The sequence below is a fragment of the Micropterus salmoides genome, unplaced genomic scaffold (assembly GCF_014851395.1).
Source record: "Micropterus salmoides isolate LMB-PRFRI ecotype aquatic unplaced genomic scaffold, ASM1485139v1 Ms_hic_scaffold_2, whole genome shotgun sequence".
NCBI lineage: Eukaryota > Metazoa > Chordata > Actinopteri > Centrarchiformes > Centrarchidae > Micropterus > Micropterus salmoides.
This window is the reverse complement of record NW_024041150.1, coordinates 11359219-11384758: the sequence shown is the minus strand read 5'-3', so window position 1 is coordinate 11384758 and position 25540 is coordinate 11359219. Positions and strand designations below refer to the sequence as shown.

Genomic DNA, 25540 nt, shown 5'->3' with positions numbered 1-25540 from the left:
GCCCCTGCAGCCTTGTGTTCATATCTGGGACTCCACCACCCTGGTCACCCTGCAGCAGATCGGCCTGGGAACCTTCCAGAGGGGAGTGGGATCAGTTGCATTTTCCTCCGCAGTGAGTTGATTGCAAAATAGCATACTGTAAAGTCTTAAAAAGTTATTTGCAAATGATTTACCCGAACTAAAGCGAGACCAGGGCCTCTGTTTGATACAGGCTTGTATTCCCTCCACTAATGAAATACAATTCCTTGTCTTGAGTGACATAGATTTCCACAGCCTTAAACAAAGTCATGTCATATTCACCACGCTGCTGCTATCATTTTCTCTTTTAAACAGAAATATTGTGTTTTTTAAAAATATTTATTTCCAGTTACTGCCAAATAGCCATTTTTAGAATGAATCAATGAAACTAAACAGAGCCAGATGTTTCACGTTGAAGCCTGTCCTTCACTGGAAGGCTTTTGATGTGAAAAATCGGCAGGAATGGAGTTTCATTGACCATGGTAATGCAGAAAATTTGAAAATATCACACAAAGGTTTTTACACTTGGCTGAGGTGGAAAAGTTGGTGTATTGATAAAAGCAAAATGCGGATGTGCGCTTCATACAGACTTAGCGAATAAATCGTGATGTAAATGAAGCGTGTGACTTAAATATCTACTGGAGCCTCTGCATCAGACAAAACATCAGGTTTATGTGGAGCAATAACCAACTTCTAATAACATAATTGCGTAATAGTAGTGGGCGGAAAGGTACATTCACTTGCATTTTCTTTTGACAACTGTTCTCGAAATTCTGTTAACATGGAAACCTGGCTTCTGTTGTTGTTCTGGTGTTTGGTGCTGTGGAAATGTTTTATTCTTTTTGGACTTGCCTTTATTTGTTCCGGATATTGTTTTCAGGATTCTGGAGCGTTCCTGTGTGTAATCGATGAATCTAATGAACACATGCTTTCAGTATGGGACTGCAAGGGGACCAAGCATGCAGAGGTCAAGGTAAAGAACAGTGAATTAAACAGACTTTGGAAATCTCAGCCCTTTACAATGATAAGGCTACTCATTATCACCGGCATTATTCAAAGCAGAAATCCTGTTAACATTCCTCACAACCCACAACCCCCGGCTTATAGTTTTAGTGGAGTTGATGGTGGTATAAAGGTGATTGCTTGCTAACCTGTCTGACACTACAGCTTAATAAGGTGATAATATGTTGTGTTTTCAGCTTGTCGTGGATTCCCTATGTTGCCGTGTGGCCAAAAAATATAAAGAATACAGTGTTTTAAAAAGTATTTGAGACATTTGACATTGTCACATACACAGTTGTACACAGCACAATATATGGTGATGTTCTTAGGTGCCTAGCTCAGATTGAGTCTAACAAATAGATTAATAAAATAAAGATTAATCTAACCAAAGAATAGAAAGTAATCTAGCAAATACATACAATAAAATAGAAATATATATATAAGCTGTAGCTGAATAATGAACAGTGGAACAATGGACAAAATAACCAGTAGTTAGTTTCTGAAAATATACAATACCACCAGTGCAAAATAATAAATGAAATATAGGTGTCATCAGTATGCTGCATGCTGTAGATAGATTATAAGCCAAGTGTTATCTGACGTTTATGAAATTATCAGTGACTGCAGGGTTTAATAGCCCACACAAAAACAATGAAATCCTTCAGCTGAAGTTAAATCGAGGATCAGCCGGGCTGCAGTAATGTGAACACAGTGACAGATAAGCTGTTCTGCAGCCAGATGCCCAAAGTGACTGCATACGCAATGTGTAGATGCTTTTTATAAAGGAGGTCTGTTTGGAGAGATTAAGGGGGGCGGAGGAAGATGGCGGTGGTGTTTCTGCTATGCTTTTATGGGCTTTTATCCCAAAATACCTCAACTTCCCTGAGAGCAATTTCAGCACTGCTGTCATGGCAACAGTGTAAATATTTTATACAGTGAATTTGTCCGGCTGTGTGTGTATGTGCTCTCTGACGTGGCAGTGGGAATGCATAGGTGGGTGTTTGAACTTGTACATCGTCTCAAGTCAAGAATTTTATGGGCTTGTGCAAGAACTTGTTGAACGTAGCATCCAGCGTACATGGTTCAGTTTGGGAAAGCTTCTCAGCGCTGAACAGACCAACGCTTACCCACGCTGGATAAACATACGAGTTCATCCAACAGGAACAAGATAATTATACCCCCACCCCCTCCTCTCCACAGCAGTGGAATAGTCCGTATGCCACTTTACAGCACAGCCATGAATGGAGCTTTTTGTATAAAATGATGCTTCTGTACTTTCTGTACATACTGTTAACACGGTCAGAGTTGCACATTTAAACATGAAGAACGAAATTAGTACTCAGGTCTCGGCTCGCCCAGTCTTAGCCATAGTTTACATCAGAAAACACTTACAGAGTTATATTTATAATAACATGACTAAACACTTTGACTATCTTGTTCGTATACAATGACACAAGGTCATTCTGGTGGCACTGACATGTTCAATGTCAAAGCAAATTACGTAAATTTAAAAAATGCACAGTGGAATATATGTGGATGTGTATGTAAGATATAATCAAATATTTACAAAAATGTGAGGGGTGTACTCACTTTTGTGAGATACTGTATGTATATAAATAACTGTATACCTTTTATTTTACATGTTTCCATGTTTAAATATACACTAGTAGTGTAGCTTGAAGGGACTAGAAATTTTGTTTCGTTATACAACCTTGTGCTATATAATGACAAATAAATAATATATATAATAATATCTAGAAATAATAATGCTGAATACATTTAAAAATTACATAATAAAACCGTTTATAAAATGCATTGTCAATCCTATAAATATATACTATAATACACTCTAAAAACATCATGGTAGGACCGACTACCTCTAGAGCAGCAGCAGCAGCAGGGTGTAGTGTCCATCTGTGCAAAACCTGTCACTTTGGGCAGTTCATCAGGCTGACAGTATCTGGGAAGAAATTATTCCCCATTCTAGTGGTTCTTGCTTAGATGCTGCGCAACCTACTGCCTGAGGTGAGGGGGGCGAACAGTTCATGCGCAGGGTGGGTGGAGTCTCAAGTCACAAATTTAACATAAAGCGGGTATAAGCTAAAAACACAACGTCACGTTGTTATGATAACCTGTTACGGTGTGAGCAAACAAATGCCTGACTTTGACTGTCCTTTGTTCCTGAACAGGTAGTTTCCAGTGGGTAGATCAGGCCTTTGTTGCTGCCTGCATCTTGTGGAAAGGAGGCTGACTTTGAGTTTCCAAGCCATAACAAAACAATACAATAAGATAAGAGGCTAGAGAGCTACATAAAGCTTAGGGGAGCTGCAGAGTTGTATGAGAATTCTTTGTAGGTTCCTAATCCCAAGCGACCTCTTTCACATTATATGGTTATTTGATCCACTGTTCATAAAAAAATATTGATTGGTGCAGCTTTCAATAAATGCATAAAGTGCATTTTGAAGTTCTTAAAGCCACACTAATCAATATTTTATATGAACAATGACTCAAATGAGAAATAACAATAAGAAGAGATGAAAGGAAAGGAGTCGATCATAGAGATGATCAAATAATCCTTTCACCCTCCATCTCACCTCAGGTCTACGGAGCTTTTTAGCCTTTGTTATCTCCATAAAATCAACAATATAGTCTCCCCACAACTGACTGTTTTGGTTCAGTCTCTCCGCTCTTATCAACCTGGTTTCCAGCAGCAGCAGGCAGCTGTTTTCAGTGAATCATCTCTGACAAACACACTGTACACAAACGCCAATCCAAATAATTGCTAACGTTGCTCTGGATCTGCTGGATGTGTAGCCAAATCAGTTTAGAAATGCCACAATATGTCAAGCATGTGTTGGCGTTGTTCATTTCAAAACATCACCAGTGTATTATGAGGAAATTCAAGGTGTCATAACAAAATGAAGGAGTGCACTGTGTCAAAGGTTTGACCGGTGCAGTAATCCTTTAACATTGTAACCGTGTTTGTGTGTCGCTGTTTTTTCAGAGTACCAACGAGGCTGTGTTTGATGTGGAGTTTAACCCCAGCGACAGCACCAACATCATCACCTGTGGTAAATCCCACGTCTACTTCTGGAAACTCAGCGCAGGACAGTTCACCAAGAAACAGGGCATCTTTGGAGTAAGACTCACTTTTTTATCAGAAGTACTTACTTGTTTGTATGTGGTCTTGTTTTTATGTGTTCCATGTGTTTTTATATTCGTTTTATATTTTATTACTTGTGCAGCACTCTGTGAACCTGTTTTTTAAAGATGTGCTATATAAATACAAGTTGATTGGATTAGATTTGACGGCAAAAAATGTTTTGCTTTAAAGTTCCTTTATTGTCTGTGTCGAGTAAGTTGTACAAAATGGTGTTTGCAGCTTCCTCAGATAGAGACCAAAAGGGGAAGAAAGGAGCAGAAACAAAGAGAACTGAAAATTCACAGAAACCATAGAGATATGGAGTGTCCAAAAGAGAAGTTAATCTGGTTTAATTTAAGATGTAAATTTGACTCAACATGGACTTACCAACATAGATTTTAATAACTGAAATATGTTAGTATTGTAAAGCAAATATCTACTTTTAAACCTGTACTACCTGGAACCTGTTTTCCTTTTCCATTTAACTATTTTATTAATATTTTAATATGCACTGTAACTTTTAAAGCTTTTCTAAAATCAGATATTCCTTGTTTTTGTAGCTCAGTTCTCTCTCATAAGTAGTCAGACCAAGTCTTAACAGGGCCATGTAGAATCTCTAGTATAGTTTTCTGCTGTCTGGGTCGCTGTGTGTCTGGGCAGGGAAGAATAGGACTTTTTCTCCTCTGTTTTGACTGTCCTAGCGGCCAAGTAGAATTATTAGTACAGTTTTCTCCGCTGCTTAGTTCAAGTAAAGGTCTGAGCAGGGCCGAGTAGAATTGTAAGGAAGTTTTTCTCTGCTGTTTTGACTTCCTTCACCAAGATTGTAGCTCAAACAATCTGGATTTACAGTGACGATGGAGAATGAGAGGAAATAAATATCGTGCGATAAAGATCAGGATCAGGTTTGACTGATGTGAGAGATGGGAAATCAAAGCTGGTAAAAAGCCTGATTATTCGTATTATTTGTAAACCATTGTAGAAATTATAACGATTCTACAAAACATTTAGAATTATGGGTGAACAAATAGGTATACTGAGTAAATTAACCTGCTTTTATTTTCTATTTGACTCTTTTTAACTTGTATTTAAATGTGTTTGTTAGATTTCCCTGTGTTGCTTTTATGTTTGATGTAAAGCATTTTGAATTGCCTTGCTGTTGAAATGTGCTATACAAATCAACTTGCCTCACCTCGCCGTGCCTTATTAATATTGGATCAAATTCTTGTTCTCCTTTTCTTTTCAGAAATACAAGAAGCCCAAGTTCATCCAGTGCTTTGTGTTCAGTCTGACTGGAGATGTTCTGACTGGAGACTCTGAAGGAAACATCCTGACGTGGGGAAAATCAGCAGCAGATGTCAAAACGCTTGGTAAAGGAGCCAAAGGTCAGTGCTGTAGATCAGTGTGCACTATAAAACATGATATGTCAATATCAAGTTTAACTCTGCAGAGAGAGGGGTCAAATTTTTTGTCAGTCACATAAATAGATAGCTGGAAGGTAAAGAATTGATCTTAAACTCTGATAAACATAATTAATGCAATAATAAAATTTTTTTGCCCCACCTCTCACTGTTGAACCCCTCAAATAATAAAGTGAAAATAATTAAATTAGAAAAGTGATTCAAAAGACAAAGAAATTCTAAAAGAAATAAAATAAAGAAAGAAATCACTTTTCATGCATATGTTTACAGTATATAAGGCAAGTGACATTATTTTTTTCTCAGGGTTCAAGGTTGTTACTACTTTAAATGTTTTAGCTTTTAATTTTAGACTAATTTCAAAACTGCCTTTTATTGCAAAGATTCTAGAAAGAATTGTGTCCAAACAGCTGCTCACTATACTGGAAAATAACAAAATATTTGAAAAGTTTCAGTCTGGTTTCAGGAAGTACCACAGCACTGAGACTGCCCTGCTTAAAGTCACCAATGACCTTTTAATGTCTGCTGATGAAGGCATTAGCGCTTCTTAGTGCTGCTTTTGACACCATTGATCACAACATCATGTTAGACAGACTGAGGCACTGGGTGGGGATCTCTGGTACTGCCCTAGAATGATTTTCATCCTACCTGTCAAATAGGAAGTTTTGCGTGTCTGTAAACAACTATGTCTCCTCGTTCTGTCCAGTTAAATATGGTGTGCCTCAGGGGTCGGTCTTAGGACCCATTTTGTTTTCCTTGTATCTGCTTCCCCTTGGACATATTATCCATAAACATGGAATTTCTTTTCATATTTATGCTGATGACACACAAATATACTTGCCCGTCAGATCCACAGACCCTGGAATGCTGAGTTCACTTAACAACTGCCTTTGTGAAGTTAAAAAATGGATGTCAAATAATTTCCTCCAGCTGAACTCAGACAAAACAGAAATCCTGGTCATTGTGTCCCAGCACTGCCATCTGCTGGTTCCCTAGTAAATCACATTAAGCCTGTGGCAAAGAACCTTGGTGTTTGGTTTGATAGTAATTTAAATTTCGAGCAGCCCACCACAAAGCTTGTTCAATCATGTTTTTATCAACTTAGAAATATAGCAAAAATTCGATCTATGTTAACTTTTAAGGACACCGAGACCATTTTACACGCCTTCATCTCATCACGCCTGGATTATTGCAACAGCCTTTTCACCTGTTTAACCCAAAAATCTATTGATCGACTCCAGACTGTCCAGAACTCAGCTGCCAGGCTTTTAACCAGAACAAAGAAATATGACCACATTACTCCTATTTTAGCTTCATTACACTGGCTCCCAGTGTGTTTTAGAATTGACTTTAAAATTCTATTGATCACTTTTAAAGCTCTTCATGGCCTCTCGCCTTGTTATATTTCTGAACTTTTAGTCCCATTCACACCAGCACGTACCTTGAGATCCTCGGGCAGAGGTCTGTTGTCTGTTCCAGAGTCTCGACTGAAAACTAAAGGGGACAGAGCATTTGCTGTCAGGGCCCCGAGGCTCTGGAACAGCCTGCCCGAGGAAATCAGGTCGGCTGAGTCAGTAAACTCTTTTAAGTCCCTTCTTAAAACATACTTTTATAGGAGAGCCTTTCCTGATCTTATTTGACTTCATTTTATCCCTTTTATTTTATTGTATTTTACTAGTTTTATATTTATCTTAAATGTGTATTTTAGTCTTTTCAATGTTTTCATGCTTTTATCTTGTATTGTTTTTGTATTATTGTCTTTTGGGTATTATTGTCTTTACACTTGTTAAAGCACTTTGTAACTTGTTTTTGAAAAGTTCTCTACAAATAAAGATTATTATTATCATTATTATTATTATTATTATTTACATATACACACATTATATTCGGCCTCCAATGTGTCTTTTATCATTTCCCACAGAGACCTTCCAGATCATGCGACAGACCAGAGCCCATGAAGGCAGCGTGTTCACCCTGTGCTCCCTGCAGGGCGGGGCTCTGCTCAGTGGCGGAGGGAAAGACCGTAAGATCATCCGCTGGAGCGCTGACCTGGCACCCGAGAGAGAGTGTGAGGTGAACCACAACTGTGTGTGATGCTGTTGGTGGAGGGCTCTGTGACGCTACGTTCACTTAAGAGGGAAAGGATTGGTGATTAATGTGATTATTTGTCCAGATTCCAGAAAAATATGGGGCAGTCCGTACCATTGCAGATGTGGATGGGGAGGAACTATTAGTTGGTACAACCCGTAACGCCATCCTCAGAGGCACCTTCTCAGACGGATTTGTTGCCATAGTACAGGTATGCTAACAGTGTGGTTGTGCATTAGCATTGTCAAGTTTTTGGATGCTTGCCACCTGCAGGTATTTTAAGATTAAATATTATCTGATTGAAATAGCTAAATGATTTTGTATGCTGTATGTATTTGAACCAATAATAAAGGAATGGACGACAAGTGCTGTTTAATACTACAGCAATCACTCCTTGAGCAGCTACTGTTAGCAATACAACAGAAGAGAAACGGGTGTAACTGACAACTGCAGCCAAACAAGCTAATATTGTTTTAATGAAGTAGCTAGTCAGTATGTAGTTTTACTGTGTCCTGTGAGTAGTTTTCCGCAGGACACAGTGGTAACCTTTCTGAAGAGTTGGAGGAGTGCGGCCTGTCATCTGCAGCTCACTGTGGCTGCTCCTGATTGTGCCTTTTTTTCAATGAGTGATCAGTGATAATTGCATTGCACTTCCTGTGACTTCTTCACAATTACAGTCACCCCTTGTTTTAATTGAAAGCAGCACTAGTAGTATCTTAAATGGTCATTGCAGAAAAACTGCCATTCATAAAATAGTAACTGGTTCCTGATTAAGCATCGTCACTTTAAGGCAGGGCCCTGTCTAGCGGAGCCACTTGTCTAGTCTGGCATCAGAATGCTTTTTAGCAAAGTCTCTACTGACCACTGGAATTTGGCTTGCTGCTCACATTTGATTTTTATGTGTGGGAAACTGAAACCACTTCCAACTCCAGTGACTACTACATCATACAAGTGTTGGATAGAATGAACAGCATTTATTTGACCAACATGATTTTGTTGTTTTTAGAGCCTTCTCGGGAGTGGAGCTAAAAATGTTTGTTCTGAGAGTAGTGCAGGAGAAAAGGCCATGAGGTCATTTACATTTATCCTCTTTGGAGTATGAATGCATAGAGTAGATTTCATTAGAAACCATCTTCTGCATAAGTTGATGTCTTCACGTCTTGTTTTGTCTGACAATCTGTCCAAAACCCATGTTACTCAGTTTGCTATGATATAAATCAGAGAAAAGGAGTGGATTCTCACACTGCAAAAGCTGAAACCAGAGAATTGTTGGCAAATATGCAGAATAATTTTATGAACAACTCCAAGTCTAAAACATTTGTGTGGTTGAAGACACTGAAGCTTAGTAATGTACACATCTTTAATATTCAGCACGGTTTACAGACATTTAAATAAGCCACATATTTAAAGTGTGCTCATCACCACAGACGTCTATAGAGACAAATCAAGGTCAAAATGTATTGTCAATTTAAAAAGCAAATCAGCAAAAGTAAATATAAAAGTAATATAATAATATAAGTAGAATAATTAATCCTAAACCCACAAAAACAATCACATACAAATATTTAAGTAATGCTTTATAATTTTTTTTAAATTCTTATTTTTAGTAGAAAGAAGATGGCACTGGCTTGTCTGCGGCTTCTCCCGTGTGTTTTTTTATGCTACAACAGAATCGCCCTCTGGGGACAATAAAGATTTATTGAATTGAATTAAGATCAGTTGTTATAAAATTGGACCCTGGCAGTTTTTAGTGTAGTCAGGGACACTTTTGCAGACACACCACAATACACCAAGTATGTGGTCATATCCAATGGGACTTAAATTAACTGTTGCCAATGCATCATGGCTGCTGTTCACAGCTGCTTAGATCACTTTGTGATGCAAGATGTAATGTACAATACAGTATGGTTGCAGTGAAACTGATGCATTGGGATATGAATGAACTGTAGACTGATGTGTGTGTGTGTGTGTGTGTTTGTTTCTCAGGGCCATGTAGATGAGATGTGGGGGCTGGCTACACACCCCTCTCAGAACATCTTCCTCACCTGTGGTCACGACAGGCAAGTGTGTTTGTGGAACGCAGAGGAACACAAGCTGGACTGGTGCATCACCCTGGAGGTAGATCCACTGATGCTGGATTTTTTTCATCAGTTGGGATATTTGTCAGCGCTTACATTTGAATTAATGAATGTGCTGTCAGATACTGCTAACACATACTGTTAACTAGCCCTGTGTGTCTCTGACAGGAGTATGGGTTGTGTGCTGGTTTCTGCCCTAATGGTTCAGTGGTTTCAGTCGGCCTCAACACAGGAAGGTAATACAACACAAAGTCCCACCAATATTACACTCAAAGCAATCTATGAGCTGAAAGAAATTAAGTAAAACTTAAAGATAATGGGGAGGGGGGATATAGCAATTTGCACAGTATGAGCATGTACTAAAAGACTCTAAACTTTAAAGGGAGTAAGCTTATTCCCTTTCTTTCCAGGAATGACCTGTTCAGATGTGTTCATATCGATCATATCAATGTGTGCGATGGTGAGCTTGAGTCAACATGTGATTAGCCTAGCTTAGCATAAAGACTGAAAGCAGTTCCAGCATGTAAATCCCTGTACGACCTCAAATTGAGTATGGCTCAAGCAAAGTTTCCCCGTATTTCTATTCTTTATGCTAACCTAGGCTAACCCTGGCTTGACTCCAGCTTCGTTTGTTCATGAATAACACCCTTGAGTTTTCAAAGGTGTCCAACACAGAACATACAAATGGTTGTACAAACAAAGAAAAAAACAATCTCGAGAAACAGCCATCCAGGAGACATACATTCACACAAAAAGAAAAAGAAAAAGAGGCTCTCAATTACCAACCATCCCGCACAACATTCCCACAAACCCGCATCACCCACAAGAAGTTTGATACAATGTTGAGGGGATGTTAAACGGACAGGAAGACATTACCTTTAAAAAAAGATTTGTAGTTAGAGCAGTCATTTTTTTCAAGCTGTGAACACATCTGACATACTGTCACCTTATTAAGGTTTTATGGCTAACATGGTAGCAAACACCTAATTAAACATTCAGTATGCACAAAGCAACAAATTTCCAGTATTCACTCTTTTACTTCTCTTTTGTTCTCCACCTACTTCTGATAAAAACATCTGTCTCTTCAGCTGCTGAATGCACCACTATGTTCACCAGTCTGCTATCTGGTGCTGAGCAGGTGGTGTACAGTGGGTTTATCAGAGCTTCTTCACTGAAAGCAGCCTGCTGTAAACAAAACCAAAACCATGAGCTCAAAGATGCTAAACAGCTCTGTAGAGCTGTTCTCTGTGGGTTCATCACTACGAAATATTAATATACATTAGTGCAGCTTTAACATGCAGACCGGAGGCATATATCAATTTCTCACTCAGAAATTAAGCAAATTAACATATTTCCCTAAATGTTGAATATAAACTATTCATATAATTTAATAATCCTGGTTTACAGCAACAAGTATATAATCTTTCTATGCTATTACATAGATGTGAGTGAAAAGACAAGGCAAGAAAGAGCACTATAGAGCACTTCTCCCTGCCATTGCTGATTATCCTCTCCCATCCCCCTGTAACGCTGACAGGTGGATGGTCCTTGACCTGCTGACCAGAGAAGTGGTCTTGGAGTCCATTGATGGGAACGAGCAGCTGTCTGTCATGAGATACTCACCAGGTCAGGCTTCACTGCCAGCGTTTTATTGCTTCTCCCCTCAGAATTCTGACTGTAACATTGCAGGAAAAGACAGGATGCCGTTATGTGACTGGTGTAACTATTTTCTCTGGGTTTCTATTGATGAGCTTCTTCACACAAAACACATTCCACTTGGAGGTAGTGCTCCATTTTGGGAAAGCTTTGGAAAACTGACCTTGAGTTAAGAGTGTTCTGAGTGTGCGGCGCGGTTGTGGCGTCCCACTCTCACTAAGAACTACATTCTGTAACAGGCTTATGCACACACACATACAGACACATTCACCCACACGCACACAGACACACACAGTCTCACATACAGACACACACACAACCAAATGCAGGTTGTCCTTGGTAGAATTATTCATGATGCTTTTCTTTCAGTTACTTATTTAAATTAATTGTTATTATTCCAGCTGTCACAGCTGTGCTGTGTTGTTTGTTTATTTATTTTGCTTGATTGTTTCTTGTTTTAATTTCTCTTTCAGTTGTCTTCCTATGTCAGCTGTTTATTGTTGCTGTTTGGCTGCTTGTCTCTTTGTTTTTGTTTGTTTGTTGTTTATTTGTTTGTTGTTTGTTTTTCTCCGCCCCAAGCCCCCCTCCCCGTTCTCCTGCAGGTTTTGTTGCTTTCTGCAATTGGTGTTTCCTTCTGCTATTTCCTGTTGTCCCCACCCCCCCTCCCCGTTCTCTTGCAGGTGTTGCCCTCTCTCTGAACTGTCTGTTTGTGTGGTATTTCCCCCATCCCCATCTCTGACCCCGGTGACAAATAAATTTCAATAAATAATAAAACAGACAAAGGAGTATATTAATACTCTCTTGTTAAAGTAAAATCTGTCTGGCACAATATGGTATCCAGCTCCTCATACTCTACACCAGGCTGTATAGAGTGCATACATATACTACGTATGTAGTGTTCTGTTTATACTGTGTATGGTTATTTTTTATTACTTCTATAGATGACAGGAAACGAGAGAGAGATGCAACAAAGGTCTACAGATAGATTCAAAATGGGGAGTCATATGCATGTTTGTGCCTAAACCAGAGTGGTTATGGCCAAGGTTTTAGCAGAGATGGGGCTGGTGACTGAACCATAGCCACAATCCAAACGTTAAGAGCAGGCCAGTGTTTGACAAAGCCAAAACATATCAGTCTAAATTACATTTCAGTTCACTTTCTGCACTGAATGGGGAAAAACATGGACCCTAAGAGAAATATACTGTGGAAACCCCCTGTAACTGTGTGAATGCCCTCTTGTGTTGTCAGATGGCAGCTTTTTAGCTGTTGGATCCCATGACAACTTCATCTACATCTACAGTGTGACAGAGAGAGGCCGGCGTTACACCCGCTTCGGGAAATGTAATGTGAGTTAAACATCAAATCCTAAGACCATTTGGTCTTTGGATTTTCCCTTTATCCCGCCTGACCTTCTGTAATTGTGTTTTGCTCTCTGCCTGTTCAGCCATAGTGGCTTTCACTGCGAATGCTAACTACTTAGGCATTTCTTTAGAAGTCAGATTTTCATCTTAGAACAGTCAGGATATCATTTATCAGTCCAGTGGTACATGCACTAACAAGACCACGCCAATTGTGAGGGATAAAAAAGTATACAGTATATTCAGATAATCATTATTCAGATAATGAGGAGGCTTAGGAGAAATAGGATGGAGGGGTTGGTTAGGGTTGTGGTGGGTGGGAACCTGGGGGTCGAGACTCAGGGTGTGGGTTTAGATAAGCAGCTTGCTTACACTGTACTCACAAAAAAAAGTGAAAAAACGGAAATATTCTGGGGCGCCAGAAAAATACCGTTACATAACAGTAAATAACCAACTCGTAAAAATACGGAAATATTCCATAATGACAAGTCTGTAACTTTAATTTTACATAAAATGTTGTGCAATTGTTGGGGCTTTTTATTGTTTAATTAAGAATATATACACCTGTAAAAACCTTACCTTTAAATATAATTGAACACTGCTATAATACAAATAATCAGGCTTAAAATTTATAGTAGAGTGCTGCTTTTAATTGAGTTTTATTATATAATTTAACATAAAAATCTTGTTAATGTAATCAATATATATTGTAAAAAAGAATGATACAACACCCGCAAATACTAGATTTTCCTTTAATAAAAACGTCAAAATACTGTTCTAAAACTGGTAATCAGCTGTGTGTGTGTTCATTGGACTTAGAAGCGCATTTGTGAGGTCAGGGACAGATGTTGGATGAGAAGACCTGGCTCGAAGTCTCCGCTCTAATTCATCCCAAAGGTGTTCTATCGGGTTGGGGTCAGGACTGTGCAGACCAGTCAAGTTCTCCACACCAAACTCGCTTATCCATCTTACGGACCTTGCTTTGTGCACTGGTGCGCAGTCATGTTGGAACAGGAAGGGACCATTCCCAAACTGTTTGCACAAAGCTGGGAGCATGAAATTGTCCAAAATGTTTTGGTATGCTGAAGCATTAACAGTTCCTTTCACTGGAACTAAGGTGCCAAGCCCAACCCCAACCCCCGAAAAACACCCCCACACCAAACTTTACACGCTTGGCACAATGCAGTCAGGCCAGTACCATTCTCTTGGCAACCGACAAACCCAGACTTATCCATCAGATTGCCAGACAGAGAAGCATGATTCGTCACTCCAGAGAACACGTCTTCACTGCACTAGTTAGTGGCGGCGTGCTTTTCACCATGTATCCAACGCTTTGCATTGGCTTGGATGCAGCTGCTCAGCTGTGGAAACCCACTCCATGAAGCTCTCTACGCACTGTTCTAGAGCTAATCTGAAGGCCACACAACGTTTGGAGGTCTGTAGCTCTTGACTCTGCAGAAAGTTGGCAGCTTCTGGAGATGCGCTGACCCCGCTCTGTGATTTTATGTGGCCTACCCATTCAAGGCTGAGTTTCTGTTGTTCCAAATCGCTTCCACTTAGTTATAATACCACTAACGGTTGACCTTGAAATATTTAGTAGTAAGGAAATTTCAGACTTATTGCACAGGTACCAAGCTTGAATTTACTGAGCTCCTAAGAGCGACCCATTCTTTCACAAATGTTTGTAGAAGCAGTCCACATGCCTAGGTGCTTGATTTTATACACCTGTGGCCGTGGAAGTGATTGGAACATCTGAATTCAATGATTTGGAAGGGGTGTCCCAATACTTTTGGTAATATAGTGTATACCGACAGATCACACAGTCCTTTTTATCAATGTAGTTATATTGTAAATCAAACGCTGTCAAGCTTTTTGGATGTAAGGAACGGCAAGCTAGTGTAGATCATCTGCCTTTTGCTTATTGCTCACACTTAATGGAAGAGCTGGTGGAGGGGGAGTGGTTATCTGATCTGTCATTTTTGCAGCCATGTAGCCACCAGACTTGAATTCTTCCCCAATTCTGTGGAGAGGGCTATGGACTAACACGTTTCCAGAATTTGGTCACCATACCAATTATTAAGGGAAACTTAATGTCTTGCAGACCTTGGATAGATATACTGTTGATTTTGTTTGCCATTGTTTATGTTTTCTAATTGAGCTAAGAACCCAAGTGGTTTCTTTAGGTCATCCAGAGGTGTTGTTGTGCAGTCAGTCGAATCTGAAAATGTACTTTTGGCTTGCATACCAAAAACTTTTGGACTGCCAAGAAAAACTTCACATTTGCACTTGTCTTTCTACTGCATATATTTGCATCTTTTTTGTATACCAACTTAATTTAGAAATTTTGGACTTCCCCAACTCCCGTGCACACAGTTGTGCACTGCCTTGCAAGGCCAGGTGGACCTAATTCAGCTGTAGCACTCCTGGGGCAGAACTAGTGGACAGAAAAAGGAACAAGGATGCACAGAGAAACGCATACAGCCGTAACAACATTTACTAGATACAAAAACTGGCTTTAGAAAGTCATAAAATATCATATTGAAACCAGGGAAGAAGTCTTTGGATTGTGCACTGTATGTAAAACCACCATTTCCCCCTCTCCTTTGGCTTTCTTGTCTCTGTACAGTCCTATCAAAGCAAAATGCCAGCATTTTAAGAAATCCTTTCCAATTACTTTACATTCAGATTGCACTTTAATCTTGGAGCTGTGTCTAACAGTATCCAAAATATTCTTTATGTTGACCCAGTTAGGTTTCTAATGAATAGATCTGAAAATGTCATCAATAAGGTATATAAAAACTAAATTACTTCTGTTTCAGGAGAACAATTCTTTACACTGAAATGTTTGACTTCTTTGTCGTGAGCATGGAACTGAATAAATGGTCTATAAATAGTATCAGATTTGGGAATTTGTATTGTAGTGGTACTTTAAAAGGTCTGTGGGGTGGTAATGGCGCAATGGATAAGACACATGCCTTTGGTGTGAGAGACTCAAGTTCGATCCCCCACTGTGACCCATCCACCATTGCGTCCCTGAGCAAGACACTTAATCCCTAGTTACTCCAGAGGCGTGCGACCTAAATTGTAAGTCGCTTTAGATAAAAGCATCAGCTAAATGAATAAATGTCTGAGTTTGCTCAAATTAAGTAAATTTACGGAAGTCTGAAACTGTCATAAATAACCCTAGTACAAGATTACTCAAAATGGATTTCTGGTCTCTATTATAGGATAAATGGATATAATGTAATAATGTGAACATGTCATTTTTAATTATGAAAAAACAGTATTTAAATATGTTTACTTTAGGTTTTGATAAGACACCTATAGCTAAGACTCTTCAATCAAGTATCTGTAAAATGGCATTAAAATTAATTTTTCATCACAAACCCATAATTTTACAGGAAGTTTTCTTTTTTAACCCCCATTAAATGGTGTAAACGCCTGTCATTTAACAATAAATTAAATATTACCTTTCTGTAATTTTACCACTTCGGGGCAATTATATACTATGTTAATCTAAATTGTAATCTAAGAATTATAATAAAAGTCAAAAGCTGTGAAATTACAGTAGTTATGGCTGTTTTCAATGATCAAAACTGTGTTTGGACAGTTTAACAAACTTGTAGACACTATATACTGATTAAAATAACATTTATTCAATGTTTTTATTTTCTAAATATCCATAATTAAAGGAGATATTTGTCAAATAACAAGAAAATCTATGTCAAGTTACAGAACAATCCTTTTTTGTTACGGTTAACTGTTACTAATTGTACCAAGTTTAAGAAATGTTTTTACAGTATTAAACTTATTTTTAACAGTTTTTTATTTTAAATAATAAAAATAATATTTGTGAAAATACGGGAAATTCCTGAATGTATTGTAACAGTTTGTTTATGTCAAAAAAACCAATATTTTCTTTAAAATAACAGAAATGTTATGGTTAATCACAGATACAGGTTTTTCATGTTATTTTACATAAGACATGTAAATTCACATTTTTTTTCGCAATTTTTGATATTTTAAAAATACAAGGGAAAAAAAGGAATAAAACTTTAAAATTATAGATTTTTTTTACAGTGTATCATTCCCCTGCAGTTCCTGTGGTAGAAAAAGAATATGAATACTTTGGAGGAATTTGTAACTGTAGCAGACATGTCTTTGAGGAAGGAAGGCAGGAGGAAACAAGAGCGCCCAGCGGAAACAGGCAAGCTCCACACAGGGATGACCGAGATTCGAACCCAGGGCCACTGTGCTGCCCATTTAGAGAAGGGGAGAGAAAGAGATTAGACGAGTTTATATTCACGTATGTACAGGTGATTGGATTAGGGGGGCACAGAATTGAGGGAATTGAGTGAGGCGCAGGAGGTTGGATTAGATTAGTGAGAGAGAGAGAGAGAGAGGCGTGATCTTGTTCCTGAATCCCTGTCATAATAATATATATGGAGAACACTTCAACAACACTAAACCTCCTACCTACCCACACAGCTTGTCCTGAAAAGAAAATGAATAACAAGAATTAAAAAATAATACATAAATAAGTAAACATATTCAGTTTAAAATAAAATAAAATACAAAACCGTGAATGTGTGGTGATGTTTCAGCAACATTCAGTCAATGTGTGTGCACTTCTCCACATGTGTGATAAATAGTTGCCAGTCTTGACGAAATGTCTGGTATAATGTGTACTCCTCAGAGTGAATCTAACTGCAAACACAGAATTAGATCCCTTATCCAGAGTTTCACCTGTCTACTGTAGAAGGGTCAGTCACACTGTTGGTTTGGGTCTGCACACAAGACTTGTTGACAACATTGATTTCACAGGGCCATAGAGCATTAAGTGACACTGCCTGTGCCTATCTGTCCAATCAGGGTCACTCCAGCTTCATAACTCACCTGGATTGGTCCAAAGATGGAAAGTACATCATGTCTAATTCAGGCGACTATGAGATCCTTTACTGTAAGTGAACATGTGTCTTTTTTGGACTAAAATCCTCAAACTGCATGACAATTTGCTGTTGTGACTCTGAAGATGAATGTATTTTTGACAGGGGACATAGCAGGTGGATGTAAACTGTTGAGGAATCGCTTTGAGAGTAAAGACAGAGAATGGGCCTCCTATACGTGTGTGCTGGGCTTCCACGTCATTGGTAAGAAATAAAACATGTTTGTTCTTTCATGTGTTGTGACTTCAGTCGCCCCGAACAAGCTGGTGTTATTCTGTCAAGTCAGATGGATGACTGTGTTGCTGTGGTGTTCCAGGTGTGTGGATGGAGGGCTCAGACGGCACAGACATCAACGCCCTGTGTCGCTCTCACAGTGAGAGGGTGGTGGCCGTGGCTGATGACTTCTGTAAAGTCCACCTCTTCCAGTACCCCTGTCCTAAACCTAAGGTACCGCTCATATAGATCACACTTACTTTAGAGGGAAACCGGCCTGTTTACTTTGGCTGCCATTACTTTCAGAGCAAATATTGTTCTTTAACTGCTTCCTTAACACAAAGCGGAAAACCCTGTTTAGGATTGACACATGCAAACAAAAATTTAGACAAACCCGTCTGTCTTCAGTAAACATTCACAGTTTACTGTAGCAGAGCAACATTTTGTCACTGCTTTAAGTTTCTTTTATGAGGGTGGAGATGCCACACAGGATAAGACAAATGCCTTTGGTGTGAGAGACCCAGGTTCAATCCCCCACTGTGACACATCCACCAATGTGTCCCTGAGCAAGACACTTAACCCCTAGTTGCTCCAGAGGCGTGCGACCTCTGATATATATAGCAATTGTAAGTCGCTTTGTACAAAAGCGTCGGCTAAATGAATAAATGTAAATGATGATCACCGTCTGAAATTCAAACTTTTTCCATTCTACATGTTAACAATAATGACTTCTGATACCTCCTGACGAGAGATGCATCGACACGACTTATTCCTGATAGCGATACCAATACCTGGGCTTTGGGTATCGACTGATGGAAACCTTGTGCGATTGACAGGAGAGGGAAAATGTAATGTAACGTAAACGTCTGATTCCCATGCTACGAAAGTGCCTTTAAATTGAACTGAATTGAATTAAATTGAACTGAAAATGACGAGCTGAAGTTAGGAACCGTCTTGAAAGTGCATGCAAACACACTTGGGTTGACAGTGTGGTTCAACGTGGTAACAAAAATGGCTCTTTCTTTCTTTCCTCTCCAGGCACCAAGTCACAAGTACGAGGGCCATGGCAGCCACGTCACCAACGTCTGCTTCACCCACAATGACTCCCATCTCCTCTCCATGGGCGGGAAGGACACCTGCATCCTTCAGTGGAGGGTGATGGGAGGAGGGGTGGGTGACAGCAGGGAGAGACTGGCCTCGGCCTCGTCCACGTCCACCAGCTCTCCAGAACCTGCCACCAGCTAGAAAGGACACGTGTAATTAACTGTGACAGAGGTTCAACTGTTTAAACACAGCCAGAGAGGCTGTTAGTCATTGGACAGCAGCCACAGTTATCGGTTCAGACGGACCTCTGCAGGGCCACTGCCGCATCAGTTTCATACAGAACATGTGAGGAGTCCTCTCCAGGACAAATGTCCATATGAAATCTACACTTCCACACCTCCATAAACATGTACATCCTTGTGAAACTGGACAGTGTGATTTGTTCCTTCTGTTGGATATGTGGTGAGGATCATTAGAAGTGGTCATGTGTGTTCGGTGACATGATTTGACTTCTATGGTGACTAAGACTTTGGTCTCAGTAAACATTCCCGTGTTTTAGTTCATCTTTTTAATCACACTTACCAAAGTGCTGCATTGTGGCACACGCCATCTGGCCTTTCATAACCTTTTCTGCATATGTTTTATATTTTAGCAGTGTTTGGTTGACATCAATGAATACTGAAGCTGTTTTCATGCTTGCGTTAGACTGTGAGAAACCTGTTCCAGTGAAATCAACTCTCAGCATTTCTGACTAATTAATTTCTCTAACAGAAGATAAGTACACTTGAAATGTTAATTACTTTAGTACAGTTTTATATATTTAAGACAACATTGGGAATACTGTGATGTTTTATCTGTCAAGCTCCCAATAAAATACCTGATGACTGGAAAGTGTATTGTGTGAGAAGTGTCACTAGTGGGCAGTGCTGCTCCAGTAATTGTGGGCAGTGTTGCATAAAGGCAGGTTCCAAAACTACATGTCCCAGACCTCAGCATCCCAGAGTGAACAGTTCAGTTACAAACTGCTGATAAATGTCTTTTCTGTGGTTTCAACCCTCAGGATCACATACCCTCAACAGTGGTGGAAGAAGGACTCAGATCCTTTACTAAACTATAGTAGCAATATCACAATGTGGTAACAATGTAACTAAATTCAGGAACTAAAAATTTGACTTGAAAATATTAAAGTTTCATAAATAAAAGTTTTTAAGAATTAAAAGTTAGTGTACTGCTGTACACAATGGCCACTCTGACAGTTTTATACCATATATTATAACAATTGGATTATTATTACTAATGCATTAACAAAACCATAATTTTAACGTTTTTAACAGCTTGTTGTGCTCAGCTGGATGAGATGGGGCTAAATGTACTTGTAGTTTAATAAAAGAAGTGACAAAAAGCAAAACAAAAAAAGTATTTCACTCTGATATATCTTTGAGTTGAAGTTTAAAGCAGCAGAACATGGAAATACTCAAGTAAATTACAAGATAAAACCTCACAGCTCATAGACATGCTTCATTTTAAGGGGTCACAAGCTAAAGAAGGTCTGCTTTAAGTAATCACTCTTACACTGAGTGTTAGTGTAATAACAGTAATGTGAAACCCCTCTGCTTGCTCCACATGCACCATGCAACAGTATTACTTATAACCTATTGCATAATAATTTCCATAATGCTTTCAGGATTTTTATTTTGGGGCATGTTTTCTTTGCTTCTGCTGTATGTGTTTGGGTACATTCCCAATGTCCAGCTTTGTCTATATCTGGTGGTAACTTCCTTTACTCTGTGCATTTGTGTAATATGTGGAAACTGCATTTGTGAATAAACCTTAGCTCCTCTTTTACCAATTGTCTACATCGTAGTCATGCGCGCGTGCGTTTGTTTTTTTTCGTTTTATAAATCGGTTGATTAAACCAGGACAAGTGAAAAAGTTAATTGTGAGATACCGGAGATTGTCGACCATCTCCGAAGATGACGATTTGCGCACGAACGAAGGGGGGCAGTGAGTGTGTGCTTTTCTGCGTGCGAGTGTGTGTTGAACTGAGCGGAGGTGAAGAAGAGGAGGATGAAGCTGGGAGCGGAGGATGGGAGGAAGAGTGGAGTAAGAGACAGGCTAGCTGTGTGTGAATGAGTGAGTGAGGGAGGAAGAGGAGAGGAAGGTCGTCCGAGGGACCGAAAACAAAGACTTAAATTTTTGGGGGCTAACCTCCGGAGCATTACTAACGGAAACTTTCAACTTTTTGCCCGCCACAGCTCGGCTTGTTGTGCCCGGAGCCGGCTTTGTTTCGCGGCGGGGGTGTCTACGATAAATGAAGGAATAAAATAGATCCCATCGACCTTTTTCTACCCAAGCGGGGAATACCCTGGGACAGCTTTTGATAAAGATTACGAGAGAATGGCGGCCAACATGTACCGAGTGGGAGGTAAGGAATGTTTTACATTTTTAAGACACCCCCCACAACGTGATTGTTCGTTTCGACAGCAAGGTGGTTAGCTAGCCGCTAGCTGTCTGTTCGGTTAGCCGCTAACTAATGCTAGCTCTTTCCTAGCGTCCGTACGTGCGTCCACTCTTGCCATGGAAGAACGCCAAACCTATTAAAATACCAAACAATGGATTGTGAGTTAGCCAATAGGTAAATAAATAAAAAAAAATACTCCTATATTATGACTTAACAGCTAGTTTCTATTCACTTACATTTAGCCAGACACGCTCATGCATCCAGTGTGGCTTTAACGTTAATACGTCAAACTATTGATTTATGGGATTATTACTTTTCCAACAGATTGGTGTGGTAACGTTACTTACCGCGACTACTTTCCCTCACATTAATACGTGAAGTTACACCACGGCGGACGGCTGCTGAGCAGCGTGAACCGGTTCTAAAAGTTGGTATTTAACGTTAACGTAAAATATATGCTGCCGGTGGATGCTAGTTTGCCGAATTGTATTTGTAACTGTTAGTTGGAAGTAACTAAGCTAAGAAACTGTAACGTAAATTTGTCAAGTTTTCTTCTGGAGTCTGTAACTTCACATATGGTAACGTCCTGGAAGTGATCACAACGGTAGTTAGCATTAGCTGCTAGCTAGTTGAGGTCAGCATCCAATAAATTGGAGCAACGTCCGTGGTAGCTTGCTAATGCTGGACGGATAGCTTTGTCGGTGGGGTGGGTTAATTTCAGTATCGCCTCCGCCGTATCACTTCATGTGCAACGTGCTAGCTAACTTTGATTGCTAAGTTTTGTTAGCATGGCGCTTCGTACCGTATGTGATGTGTTAACCGGTGCGATTGTTCCTTGAAAAACTAGCAGCTAAGTTACGTGGTTAATTTATCAAGAGTAACGTTAACCACCTCTAGCTGTATACTGTTTACAATTAGTTAACTTTACTACCAAACACCGACAAGAGAAACACGCAACTTAGCATCTTAATTCCCAAAAAGGCTTAACTAAATTTGCTAACACTAACTTGGTACCAGTCTAAAAAAATTCAGTGTCAGTCTTCTTTCATTATGTACCGCTAACGTTACTTTGCCACTGGATGGAAACCGTAGCATCTCAGCAACATTAAATCAATGAACAGTAAGTTCAGCACCTTGTGAAATGTTACGTTAGCCTTTATTAAGACCTTAACCTGAGTGGTTTACTAAAACCAACACCATTAATCCGGAGAGAAACGAAGCGCTGGTAGAGATGGCTAGCTGCCTGCTGTACTGTCGCCTCTGCCCCCCCCCCTGTCGATATGGACAAGTGTGTCGACCTGCACTTCTCAGTGGGTGTTTATCTGGCGCCTCGCCTTTTCACTGCGCGTGACTGGTGTTTATTGTCTCTGAGCATTAGTAATGATGTTAGGACTTGGCGTACGTTCTTTGAGCCTGGCTTTGTGGCGGCAGAGATGGCTAAATTGACAATGAGACAGTGTGACAGGCTTATTGCTCTGTAAGGTCACACAAGAGTCTGTGGGCTATTTAGGTCATGCTGATTAAACATGAGTCTACAAAATATGCTGCATAATTATGTCTAATGTTATAATAGCATGGTACAAACTAAACTGTAAACTGTTTGCTATAACGTAGCATTGTGCATCATGTTTCAGTTTGTACACTGGTTAGAATGATGCTCAATGAGTCGGGAACTCTCATATCCACTGCAGAAGAGCACCACTTGTCTGTGGGAGAGGAGATAGTGAGGTTTTATAAAATATCAACTATTGATTATTCACAATTGCTCAGTTTGGTTAATGTATGTTTCAATCTGCATAAGACACCTCAAACTCTAATTTGGGTTTTATTGGGTAATTTGAGTATCCCTTGATGATAATAAAGAGCTTTTGTTCGGTAGTTTTCAGCCTTTAACACCTAGTCTTAATGTGACACATTTGTGCTTACATTGAACTCTCTGTTGTGTACTTCCCTATTCTACTAATTGTCTCCCCTCTGGTGTGATGGTGTCTTGTGCTGTAAAGTAACTCGCTATCTCGTCAGCGCACTTCTCTTATATAGCGTCATGAGCCAGTGTGTGTTGCTGCCACAGCAGGAAGTGTCCTTCAGTGTGGCTGTTTTGCTTGTGGCCCTTACAGGTGACAATAAACGAGATGCATAAAATGTTAGTTGTGTAGGGCGCAGAGATGGTTTCAAGGGTAGCTGTGGGTAGAGGAGCCTTACAGCTGATGTACAAACCTTGAAAATGTCAACCACAGTTTAATAAATTCTCTAATTTCCTACTAATTTTAGGGTAAAATTCTATGAAGACTTGTATTTTATAACTAAGTGTAGTCTTTCAAGAAAAATTATCTTTGCATACCTGTGTACATACAGGGTACACAGGTATGCAAAGATAATATAGATATACAGAGTGATCGGAGGAACAAAAACCAGCTCCTGCAAAATGTCAACACTGGTGGCGGATTTACTAAATGGCTACATTTAGGTACATCAACAGCAAAAACATGCCTGAAGCTTTACCGAACTGACGCTCAGAGCAAAATAGTGACCATATTAAACTGGTCCACTCCATTTTATTAGAGCAATAATTAGGTTATTTATCTTTATTTATTATGTGAATGCTGCTTTTCTTGCCTTCACATTACATGAAACTGAATGTTTCTGGGGGTTTGAACTGTTGGTTGGACAAAACATGACATTTCATGACATCATCCTGGCACTCAAGGAAGTTATTACTACTACATTATTTTTGCATAAATTAATATAATTGCTTGTGTGACCTGGAGTCTTTTAGTCATCATTGCACAGCAGGTCAGGCTGCATTCAGGCAAGCATACATTTCAGTTAATGTTGAGGATAACGTTTCCAATAATAACTGAACAAAGCAGAAGTATTTACTGTTTTAAATGGACTAGTTTTTCAGTTGGTACCAAATTAAGTAGTTCTTTCTGGGGAAATTATAGACCCAAAAAGTAAAATGTTACTCAAATGTGTGAATCTGCAGTTTTGTTTAGGGCTACATATTTAGTCTGAGAACTGACTGGCTGGTGTCTTTAGAACTGAGTTTGGAAAACTGAATGTTGTAATGAATGCTTGGTCTGATTCTTATTGAGTTATTTGTTAAATGTTATTTCCTGAGAACAATAATTTACAGTAAAAGTTTTATAATATATTTTGTGATGCAGAATCTCTGCCTGGCTGTTTACGTTAAAACGGTGTGCGCGTGCACCAGTGTTTGTACTCAGCCCTGGTTTTGTAAATGGGGAAACAAAGTGGCCTGCACCCTGCCACACAACACTACCCCAGCAGTTCCAGTCATGATTTGTGTGTCAGTAACATTTAATGACTTAACCACAGACATCCAGCTTACTTTCTAGCTCACCAAGACATGCTGTTGTTGTGATGTTAGCTTTAGTTGCAGGAGCGCTGAGATCCTCTCTGTTTGGAGCTGCTTTGCTAGTTTGCCAATTATCGGAACAAGACAAAAAACAACTGAAGGCGAGTCCTCTTTGCAGTGTTCATGCAGCCTCCCACTGCAGATTTGGACTGTGTCACAGTAATGTGCTACAGAGTGTTTATCGCTGCATAGCGACCTCGCATATACTGTATGTGGTATAGAATACCACATAAAAGCTTGGGTAGGTAATGTTGGAGAAGCGAACAACACACAGCGTTGCTGTCTTCCTCTTGGCTCTAAGATGCTGTTTAAAGTTAAAAAGGCGAGGGGGTACAACCTCTGTGGGACGAGCTGAAAATTTCATCTCATCAATGATTTCCTTCAGAGGAGTAAGAGACGCTGAGAGTGGTTATAACAGAGAGCTTGTGACGGTGATGACGGGTCAAAAGGATGGGGTGAGATCTGATGTTCACAGTTGTGTCAACAAAAAAGTGGAGCCATTTTTCACAGGTTTCTAGGGGAATATCAAGACAAGCAGATTGGGGGTTAAGAATAACATTAATGGTGACGATTATTTAAATAATATTAGAAAAATATGACAATGTTCTGATATCTGCTCCAGCTGTCCTTGTTTTTTGTCCCCTCTCTCCAGTGTTTCCCATACATAGGCTTTACTTGGGCGGGCCGCCCAGGTAGAATAACAGTCGCCCAAGTAAATTTGGCGACCCATTTTAAAATTT

At 39.6% G+C, this 25540-nt stretch overlaps 2 protein-coding genes across 3 annotated transcripts in view; both read left to right on the top strand.

Moving 5' to 3' along the window:
- eml3 (EMAP like 3) overlaps positions 1-19856 on the top strand; it is a 68497-nt gene extending 48641 nt beyond the window's left edge. For both annotated transcript variants that reach the window (XM_038731733.1, XM_038731732.1), the window contains 14 exons: positions 2-112; positions 899-991; positions 4025-4159; positions 5406-5544; positions 7499-7650; positions 7751-7876; positions 9652-9783; positions 9912-9979; positions 11281-11369; positions 12648-12745; positions 17630-17717; positions 17809-17907; positions 18020-18150; positions 18955-19856. In XM_038731733.1, the coding sequence (XP_038587661.1) occupies positions 2-112; positions 899-991; positions 4025-4159; positions 5406-5544; positions 7499-7650; positions 7751-7876; positions 9652-9783; positions 9912-9979; positions 11281-11369; positions 12648-12745; positions 17630-17717; positions 17809-17907; positions 18020-18150; positions 18955-19161 (1668 nt within the window). In that variant the 3' untranslated portion in view covers positions 19162-19856. The remainder of the gene's footprint in view (position 1; positions 113-898; positions 992-4024; positions 4160-5405; positions 5545-7498; positions 7651-7750; positions 7877-9651; positions 9784-9911; positions 9980-11280; positions 11370-12647; positions 12746-17629; positions 17718-17808; positions 17908-18019; positions 18151-18954) is intronic.
- A 1128-nt stretch (positions 19857-20984) lies between these two features.
- mta2 (metastasis associated 1 family, member 2) overlaps positions 20985-25540 on the top strand; it is a 38168-nt gene continuing 33612 nt past the window's right edge. Inside the window, exon 1 of the mRNA XM_038731734.1 lies at positions 20985-21385. Coding sequence (XP_038587662.1) covers positions 21358-21385 — 28 coding nt within the window. The 5' untranslated portion in view covers positions 20985-21357. The remainder of the gene's footprint in view (positions 21386-25540) is intronic.